The 10,985-nt window shown below is 41.6% G+C and overlaps 1 protein-coding gene across 1 annotated transcript; it reads right to left on the bottom strand.

Annotated features, from left to right (window-relative positions):
- Positions 1–4,984: 4,984 nt before the first annotated feature.
- LOC109870020 (gastrin/cholecystokinin type B receptor) lies at positions 4,985–6,124 on the bottom strand. Its single transcript, XM_020460334.1, has one exon. It carries the CDS (start codon positions 6,122–6,124, stop codon positions 4,985–4,987), a length of 1,140 nt encoding a protein of 379 aa, XP_020315923.1.
- Positions 6,125–10,985: the final 4,861 nt, after the last annotated feature.

A 10,985-nucleotide genomic window follows, 5' to 3' on the forward strand; every position in this document is an offset into this window, starting at 1 on the left:
TTGTTTTAATTATTCAAATGGATGAGGGGAGCTGGTCCTGGGGCTCTGTTCACAAACAGCCCCAGGATAGCAACACAATTAGACCCAACCAAATAGCTCTGTTACTTTGTAAATTCTTTCCAATATGTCAAGTAATTGTCTTTTTGTTCTCATGACTCGGTTGGGTCTAATTGTGTTGCTATCCTGGGGCTGTTTGTTTGTGAACAGAGCCCCAGGATAGCAACAAAATTAGACCCAACCGAGTCATGAGAACAAAAAGACAATTACTTGACATATTGGAAAGAATTTACAAAGTAACATAGCTATTTGGCCTTAAACAAAGTGCACAGTGGCAGAATACCTGGCCACCGTGACTGGCCCAAAATTAAGGAAATCTTTGACTATGTACAGACTCCGTGAGCATAGCCTTGCTATTGAGAACCTGGTTCCAAAAATAAGCTTCACTTCCTAACTGCCTGCCAAATGTATGACCATATTAGATATGCATATTTCCCTCATTACACAGACCCACAGAGAATTCGAAAACAAATCCAATTTTGATAAACTCCCATATCTACTGGGTGAAATACCACAGTGTGCCATTACAGCAGCAAGATTTGTGACTTGTCACAAGAAAAGGGCAACCAGTGAAGAACAAACGCCATTGTAAATACAACCTATATTTGTTCATTTGTTTTCCCTTTTGTACATTAACTATTTGCACATTATAACACTATATGGACATATGACATTTGAAATGTCTTTATTCTTTTGGAATGTTTGTGAGTGTAATGTTTACTGTTCTTTTTTTTTCTTCACTTTTGATAATTATCTATTTCCCTTGCTTTGGCAAGCCAATAAAGCCCCTTAAATTGATATTGGTGACAACTTTACTCACGGGGAAAATTTGTATTTCTGTGTTAGATCCAATTATTTTGTCAACATCAATCATTGCTATTGAACTGTAATAACAGTTTTATTTGTATAGCCTGGCTGAAGCGACCCACGTGGTGCACAGCGAGGGAGTGCTGTGCCCCACTTGTATACAGAATTCAAAACCGATAGGAAACAATTAGTTGGACTTGTTGGGAAATGACTAAGGTTACCATTAAAAATCAAAATAGTAAATGCAGCATCTTGAAAGCGGTTAGATGTGTGTGGGGGAGGTTGTTCTGTCTGTACTCGCTGGTCTTTCTCAACCCTCCCTTCTCTGTTTGTGACGCCCATCTTTCCTCTATATTTGTATGTCTTCTAGTCAATTAAATGACAATTTAAGGGGTTTATTGGCATGGGAAACATATGTTAACATTGCCAAAGCAAGTAAGTAGATAATAAACAAAAGTGAAATAAACAATAATTAACAGTAAACATTACACTCACAGAAGTTCCAAAAGAATAAAGACATTTCAAATGGCATGTCTATATACAGTGTTGGAACGGTGTACAAATAGTTAAAGTACAAAAGGATCTCTACCTGTCCCTCTGTTAACTGATCTGTTTCTTTCACAAATGACTGCAGAGTCATCATAAAACCTCAAGGGGACTGAGGTATTGACCTATCTAGAACGACCACTGACCCATAAAATGTTTAGAAACGTTATTCTATGCTTATTTCCTCCCAGGACTTTATTGTATTGATTTGTTTGGGATATGTCATTTTCTTTCCAAACCACAGAGCCTTTTGCAGGGTCAGGTTCTATCTTCAGAAATGTATCATAATCATGGTTAAATTTAAGTCCTTCTGCAGGGGAAAGGTCTAAATATTCATGTGGTTGTCGGAAGCCTTTTTTTTTTTTAAATGTACGTAACATTTATTTATCCAGGAAGTCCCATTAAGGTCAGAAGACATTTTAATAGCGGTACCTCTAGGGATTGATTAGTCATCACTTACAGTGCCTTCAGAAAGTCTTCACACCCCTTTACTTATTCCACATTTTGTTTTGTTACAGGCTGAATTTAAAATAGATTACATTGAGATTGTGTCACTGGCCAACACACAATACCCCATAATGTCAAAGTGGTATTATTGTTTTTGAATATTTTACATATTAATAAAAAATGAAAAGTTGAGAAGTTGAGTCAATAAGTATTCAACTCACTCTGTGCAACATGATTTTTGAATGACTACCTCATCTCTGTGCCCCACAAGTCCCTCAGTTGAGCAGTGAATTTCAAACACAGATTCAACCACAAAGACCAGGGAGGTTTTCCAATGCTTCACAAAGAACTGGTAGATGGGTGGGAAAAAAGCTGCCATTGAATATCTCTTTGAGCATGGTGAAGTTATTAATTACACTTTGGTGAAGTTATTAATTACACTTTGTATCAATACACACAGTCACTACAAAGATACAAGCGTCCTTCCTAACTCAGTTGGGGGAGAGTAAGGAAACCGCTCAGAGAAACCGCTCAAATCCAACACAACACATCCTTTGACCACCACTCTTCATATTTGCAAGCATGGTGGTGGCTGCATCATTATGGATATGCTTGTCATCGGCAAGGACTAGGGAGTTTATAGGGTAAAAATAAACGGAATACAGCTATAAGCACAGGCAAAATCCTAGCGGAAACCTAGTTCAGTCTGCTTTCTAACAGACACTGGGAGATAACATCACCTTCAGCAGGAAATACATTTTGCCAATTTATTAATTTATAAATGTAGCTATTAGATAGTTAATCCAGAGATTCTTACCTTTACCTTGATTCGGCAGTCTTGTCCACATCATGGCATTTGTAGTTCTTTATGATAGCCACATTAGCAGCTAATTAGGGGGGGGGGGGGTAAATACAGGCAAATATATTGATTGAAGTAACCTTGTCCTATATATTTATACTGTTATTAAAACAGCATGCCAGGGTAAGCCTACACGAAACACAGCCCTTATTTGAAGTGTTTCTGAAATCCCCTATGGGAGAAATGAATGGAACCATTTCCTTGTGTGACTGCTAGGTTTAATGGGTATTATGACTCATACTGTGGTACTCTATAGCCTACATCAGCGTTTCACAAACTCGGGACCCCAAGGGGTGCACCTTTTGGGTTTTTCCCTAACACTACACAGCACATTGAAATAATCAAAACTTGATGATTAGTTGATTATTTGAATCCGCTGTGTAGTTCTAGGGTAAAAACCAAACTGTGCACACCTTGGGTTCCCAAGGACCGAGTTTGAGAAACCCTGTCCTAAATGATTAGATTATTATTTGTTAAATGGCAGCCAAGCATCGATTATCATGTCCCCAGAATAAGCCCCTCGATATTTATTGGAAAGGAACATCAACCTTGCACTTTCACCACCCTGTGAAGTTCATCATAAATTATTGCATCTGTAGCCTAATAAACTGCATGGTTTCCTGAGTCGTAGTGGGAGGACCACACAACAGGTCATCGCATGACTCCAAGTTTACTTGGATATTATGGTTATAATATCAATATTTGCACATAAAAGCGTTTCCACCGAGATTTCTCGCATAATTCATTTTACCGACACAAAAAGATCCCACCTTGTCTAGCGTATTTTATTTTGTCAACATGTGGAATGGTTTCCGATTTTTTATATATATATATATATATGAATCCAATTCTCAACGGAATGCTGGTATATCTCACATGCACTAAAATACCCACTTGGCTAAATGATCTTGCAGGGATCAAAGTCTTACAGAAACACCGAGGTAGAGAAGCTTGAAGGGTTGTGAGAGTCCATGAAGGAAGGCTTCGTTAATGTAATCTAAGATCCCTTCTCTCTCTCATGTCTCTGTCAAAACCATTACAGACTATCAGTAATTCACAGGAGGTTGGAGGCACCTTAATGCGGCGGGCGGGCTATAAGTGTATCCGTCAATCTTCAAAGAACCAAAATGGCTTTTAAGTAAAACTTTTACAATTTATCCAGGGATCTTTCATGTTGTGTGGAGACACATCAGGCCTCAGTAACTGCAGATGGTAGGAGATTGATTTTGGTGCCAGGGCTCTGTGGCCACCCACCACCAATCATGGGTCAGCAGCGGTAGGTGACCACAGATCAGGGTTCGGGCCGTCTCAGCAGTACCATTTTTAATCTGGAAATCAGGCTCCATGTCCCGGCCACCAGCGGGGCCCCATCCCACCCTGCCAAGGAGCCAACTCGACTCATAATGGTGCCAGTCAGCAGGGAGCGATCCGTCTGCCAAAAGACATGTGTCACAGCCTTGCTAGAGAAAGGATGAATGGAGATATCAATCTATACCATCTATGGAGGCAAATGAAATGGACTTGGAATAATAACTAAGAATATAAAATATGATGGTCCTACAATTCTCTAATTTAACAATTATGGAAGCAATTTGAATGGACTTGGACAAATAACTACAGAATTATAGTCATACAATGTAGCCTTGTAATTGAACTACTACATAATGGTTTTTATAATTGGCACGATTTAAGTTTTGGATACAGCTCATTTCGTTGACATGGAATTGAATGTTGATGGATGAGTTCTACTTCATAGGACTTGAGGGTAAATTAAATATATTCGAGTTTTTAAACAGGGTCTATACATTGTATACATTAATCATTTTGGATCACTATATAAAGACAACTAGCCTATTATGCACAATCGAATGAGATGCACATTATTTTGTACAGATGAAAACAACATCAAATAGCCTGTTTGAAATTGGATTCAGTGAAGCCAAGTCCCAAAAAATCATTAGGTATAGGACATGCTCATCATTTACATTGACCGTTTGATTCTTCAACAATCCTAGAATCATGGGCCGTTTTTAAAGCGGCAACACACTCCATAATACAGACAACACTACACTTCATATTTAAAAGGACAACACTCTAATCTGTTCCTTGCATTTATGGCAAATATCTCCATTTGCATTGGAGGTTGCGTTGAAAAAGGGACAGATTTTCACAGAATATCTCATTTTGAACTGTATGATGAACGCTTTCCAGTCCATTGGAGAAATAACTGTGACCTTCACCCTGTAACCAGGTAGTTGCCTCTGTCAATCAGTCGAAAACAGTCTCACACGCTGTCACAGAGGACAGGCTCTTGCTCTTGGTTAGTTTATCGCCTAAATTGGTGTACTTTCTCGATGCGCCCATCTCTGCGCTGCGATTCACTGATTGCGCCCTGCTGTATGGCACGACATTGGGCACTGAGATGCCGCCCATAGGCAAGGAGGACTGCTGTGGCAACAGACTGCACACTGACGACAGTTTCAGTCGGTAGCTTTTCCTGAACCGTTTCGCAGACCTGTGCAAGTTCCCCACGAAACAATAACAGAGCGGGTTGAGAGCGGAGTTGGTCAGACCCAACCATAGCGCAAATGGTCTCCCGTGAAGAATCCACTCGTGGTTGACCTGGTTCACATCATTCTCATTCTTTAAAGATGCAGTCATGTTCAAGTCTAACCATATGTCCACTACATACAGAGGTAGCCAGGACAGTGTGAAAAGCACAACTAGTGACAGCACCATCTTGGCTATCCTTTTACGCACTTTGAGGCGGGACAGTGATAGCTTAACGCCAAATGTATTTGAATCTTGCGTCCGTTTGTCGTCGGTGCCCCACAGCTTCCAGACGGTCAGCACGCTTATAACCAGGTTAAACAACACCGGAAAGCCGTAGAGAGAGCAAAAGAGCAGGAAGCTATATCTCTGTTTCAGTTTGACTTCGTTCCAGCTCTCCACGCACACAGTGACGGTGATGTCCAGCAGCGACAGAGTCTGGGTGGTATTCATGAAGAGGAGCGGTATGCACAACCCCGACGACACGCTCCACACCACACAGATCATACACAGTATCCGCCGCCCGGTAAAAAAAGAACGGGCGTGGAGAGGATTGTGCACGCTGTAGTAGCGGTTCAGACTGATCACAGCCAGGCTCAGGACGCTCGCAGACACCGATACCGCTTGAACGAACGGCACGGTGCGGCACAGAAACTCACCGAACACCCAGGCGTTGTAGACCTGGAGTCCCAGGTTAACTGGCATGCACACACACACCACCATCATGTCACACACCGCCAAGTTGACCAGCAGTCTGCGGGTCGCCGACACTCCCGCCAGACCCGTCCTCTTTCGGGTGAGGACCAGGAGAGCCATAATGTTCCCTCCAAGCCCCGTGAGGAAGGACAGGGAGTACATAACCACCAACACGATGGTGCTCGGTTCGTGTCCCGAAAATAAGAACAATTCCGGGTAGGGGTTGTTATCCTCCTGTAAACTCCAGTTGTTGTGCTCATGTTGAGGTCCCAAAAGTGAAAGATTTGTTGAAAATGAATGTCCAAAATTGGAGTAAAAATTCGTTAGATTCATCTCCCGCTTGTTCTCACATCGTTTGCGCTGTGTGGAGTGTCCAATTCAGATACGCACACAGGTGAGACCCAGAGAGATGCTCTGCGCTCCGCCCCTGTTCTAGTTGTGAGATTGGGATTACACCCATACATCTAGAGTTAGTTGTCGCCTTGCCGAAAGAGATCATAATAGTCCAATACCCAGGCATTTAACAGAAAAACAGTATACACATTTCGCCACCGAAGTGCAGTCCTCCTCGATATTACTCGACTGGAGCGCGCGCAGAATGTTCACTCGGACCCTGCCCAATGCCCTATTTATCTGTGTGACTAGAGGAAGCAGGAGCTGCACTGTCCCGCGCTCGTACTCATACCTGGCCTCCTCTTTGTCCTCGTTCCCTCTCCTACATCTGACAGGAATGGATAGATGACAGCTAACTCTTTTGACAGGATCAATTGATCTTACTTAAGCTACTGAATCTGATCAGTGAACGGAAAGTGAGTGTAAGAGGGCAGATGAGAGGTGGAAGGTTTTTGGAATGGAACGTAGCCAGAAATGAATCTCTCTCTCTCTCTCTCTCTCTCTCTCTCTCTCTCTCTCTCTCTCTCTCTCTCTCTCTCTCTCTCTCTCTCTCTCTCTCTCTCTCTCTCTCTCACCTGTGCTGTGTGAAGTAGGGTTGCTGTGGCAAAAAAATATATAGCCATCTGCAACACCAGTCTGTAGGCCTACTTAATTAAGGTTATAGAGATTATGTTAGCGGGAGACTGTGTTCTCCTCATGCCCAAACCTTGCTCTGACAATCAGTGCCATGCTCAGAGTGCCAGGTCACATTTTCAGAGCATGCACAGATCAGCTGGCAGGTATTTTCACAGTCATTGTCAACCTTGTCCTAGTCTGTCATCTCCACGTGTTTTAAAATGATAACCATTAGTCCTGTTCAGAAGAACTCTAAGGCGTCATGCCACAATGATTACCGCCCTGTAAGCACTCACATCTGTAATCATGAAGTGTTTTGAAAAGCTGGTTATTGCACACCTCAACTCCATCCTCCCAGTCACCCTAGACCCACTCCACATTGCATACAGCCCCAACAGATTTAATCATGCACACTCACATGACCCTAAACACTCACACACACTGACACTCCAACACACACATAACATGCACACACACTCAAATACAATCTTAATTTACGCTGCTGCTACTCTGTTTATCATACATCCTGATGCCTAGTCACCTTACCCCTATACCTATCTACCTATATCCCTGCATTCTAAATATGGTATTGGAACTGACCCTGGAACTGACCCTGTATATGGCTTCTTACTTTCTCGTGTTTTTCTTAATTTTTATTTTAATTCCTCTTCTGTTTTTTGTTCTACCCTGTTATTTTCAGTACTACATTAATATTGATTACTGCATTATTGGCTTTAGAGCTTGCATGAAAGGCATTTCATTGTACTTGTGCACTTGACATTAAAACTTGTTAAAAAACGCCAATCCTCCTCTAGTCTCCTTTCTTCTTGACATTTAAATGTCACTAGCAGCACCCTGCCCTGAAGGTTCTGATTAATGCAATTCAATGCAATTTAATCTTTCATGACTGTAAGCATAGAAAAATAATTGTATTATATGCAAATGCAAGTGGGGCCATGGAAAGACTTGTCAGTCTACTCATTTAGAATCCACAAGGGTCCACTTTGTGTGACGCTTTTCACCCGTGGTGGAGTCTTGTTTAGCGATTTTCGTACAGTTGTGGTGTCTCTCCAAGGCCCTGAAATCGGATCTTCGGGCACCATCTGATAGACACACAATTGTTACCACAGATTATATTGAGTATCCATTTTATCTGGGCCTTGTCCCATAGACGGGTTGCCTGACAACGTCACAAAAATGATGTGCACTGGGCCATTTACTTATATGCACATGTATTTGATGGTGCAGAAGGCCATGTGTTATGATTCTGAATGGTCAGATAGCTAGCAACAATGACAAGAAGCTGCCATGTTTCAGCTAGTTGTATCTTGTTCTTGAAACCATGTTTTGTTATAAGATGTTTTTACTTATGTCATGTCTATGCTAATGGGGGGAAAAGATCACTAGCTAGCTAATCAACACCTGTAAGGTTGTATTTGAGACACAAGTGTAAATGTAAATGTATTTCTGTTTTCAATAAACATTTGGAGACTAAATATAGTTCACATTGTCAATAATACTTTGGAGTTGACAGCTTTGTCCCAAAGTTGCACACATATTGGTTTTGTTGCTAAACAACCCAGCATATACAGTGGGGCAAAAAAGTATTTAGTCAGCCACCAATTGTGCAAGTTCTCCCACTTAAAAAGATGAGAGAGGCCTGTAATTTTCATCATAGGTACACTCTAACTATGACAGACAAAATGAGAGAAAAAAATCCAGAAAATCACATTGTAGGATTTTTAATGAATTTATTTGCAAATTATGGTGGAAAATAAGTATTTGGTCACCTACAAACAAGCAAGATTTCTGGCTCTCACAGACCTGTAACTTCTTCTTTAAGAGGCTCCTCTGTCCTCCACTCGTTACCTGTATTAATGGCACCTGTTTGAACTTGTTATCAGTATAAAAGACACCTGTCCACAACCTCAAACAGTCACACTCCAAACTCCACTATGGCCAAGACCAAAGAGCTGTCAAAGGACACCAGAAACAAAATTGTAGACCTGCACCAGGCTGGGAAGACTGAATCTGCAATAGGTAAGCAGCTTGGTTTGAAGAAATCAACTGTGGGAGGAATTATTAGGAAATGGAAGACTTACAAGACCACTGATAATCTCCCTCGATCTGCGGCTCCATGCAAGATCTCACCCCGTGGGGTCAAAATGACACAAGAACGGTGAGCAAAAATGCCAGAACCACACGGGGGGACCCAGTGAATGACCTGTAGAGAGCTGGGACCAAAGTAACAAAGCCTACCATCAGTAACACACTACGCCTCCAGGGACTCAAATCCTGCAGTGCAAGACGTGTCTCCCTGCTTAAGCCAGTACATGTCCTGGCCCGTCTGAAGTTTGCTAGAGAGCATTTGGATGATCCAGAAGAAGATTGGGAGAATGTCATATGGTCAGGTCAGATGAAACCAAAATAGAACGTTTTTTGTAAAAACTCAACTTGTCGTGTTTGGAGGACAAAGAATGCTGAGTTGCATCCAAAGAACACCATACCTACTGTGAAGCATGGGGGTGGAAACATCATGCTTTGGGGCTGTTTTTCTGCAAAAGGACCAGGACGACTGATCCGTGTAAAGGAAAGAATGAATGGGGCCATGTATCGTGAGATTCTGAGTGAAAACCTTCCATCAGCAAGGGCATTGAAGATGAAACGTGGCTGGGTCTTTCAGCATGACAATGATCCCAAACACACTGCCCGGACAACGAAGGAGTGGCATCGTAAGAAGCATTTCAAGGTCCTGGAGTGGCCTAGCCAGTCTCCAGATCTCAATCCCATAGAAAATCTTTGGAGGAAGTTGAAAGTCCGTGTTGCCCAGCAACAGCCCCAAAACATCACTGCTCTAGAGGATATCTACATGGAGGAATGGGCCAAAATACCAGCAACAGTGTGTGAAAACCTTGTGAAGACTTACAGAAAACATTTGACCCCTGTCATTGCCAACAAAGGGTATATAATAAAGTACTGAGAAACTTAAGTTATTGACCAAATACTTATTTTCCACCATAATTTGCAAATAAATTCATAAAAAATCCTACAATGTGATTTTCTGGATTTTCTTTTCTAATTTTGTCTGTCATAGTTGAAGTGTACCTATGACGAAAATTACAGGCCTCTCTCATACTTTTAAGTGGGAGAACATGCACAATTGGTGGCTGACTAAATACTTTTTTTGCCCCACTGTATATACTGTAGTTAGCCTACAACATATAGACTATAGGCTTATCTGTTTTGGATCATATAGGCATTATACAGATTCAAAATGGTCCTAGAAATGTTTATTTAAATTATGATAGCATGATCTCTCTTAGCAACCATTACATTCGGAACACAAAAAAAAGCGATAATAATAAAAAATGCACAACACAGCGGAATATCAAGTGGCCAATTACCTGTGCTTGAACTGTACTTGAGCATTTGTAATGGCTATTCCTGTTCAATGAAAAACAACTTCAGTTGGGTGAATGGTTAATAAAAATGCCACTCTAGCATGACGAAGGACCTGACACGAGACAGCCGATGTGAGAGGGTCAGAATAACACAATAGAACTCACCATTAGTGACCTAGCCTTAATCCCTGTGTGTACTGTATGTCAACCCACTCATTGTGACATCATCAGCCTGTGCTGGTGAGGTGTTACTACACAGAACAAAAATATCAACGCAACATGTGGTTGCATGTGGTTGGTCCCATGTTTCATGAGCTGAAATAAAAGATCACACAAATTTTCCATACGTACAAAAAGCTTATTCCTCTCAAATTTTGTGCACAAATTTGTTTACATCCCTGTTAGTGAGCATTTCTCCTTTGCCAAGATGAGACATCCACCTGACAGGTGTCACATATCAAGAAGCTGATTAAGCGTGATCATTGCACAGGTGAACCATGTGCTGGGGACAATAAAAGGCCACTCTAACATGTGCAGTTTTGTCAAACAACACAATGCCACAGCTGTCTCAAGTTTTGAGGGAGTGTGCAATTGGCATGTTGACTGCAGGAATG

The sequence above is a fragment of the Oncorhynchus kisutch genome, linkage group LG25 (genome assembly GCF_002021735.2).
Source record: "Oncorhynchus kisutch isolate 150728-3 linkage group LG25, Okis_V2, whole genome shotgun sequence".
NCBI classification, from domain to species: Eukaryota; Metazoa; Chordata; class Actinopteri; order Salmoniformes; family Salmonidae; genus Oncorhynchus; species Oncorhynchus kisutch.

What these genes read in the sequence shown, in the direction of transcription:
- LOC109870020 (XM_020460334.1), bottom strand. Translation starts at nt 6,124, where the DNA reads ATGTACTCCCTGTCCTTCCTCACGGGGCTTGGAGGGAACATTATGGCT.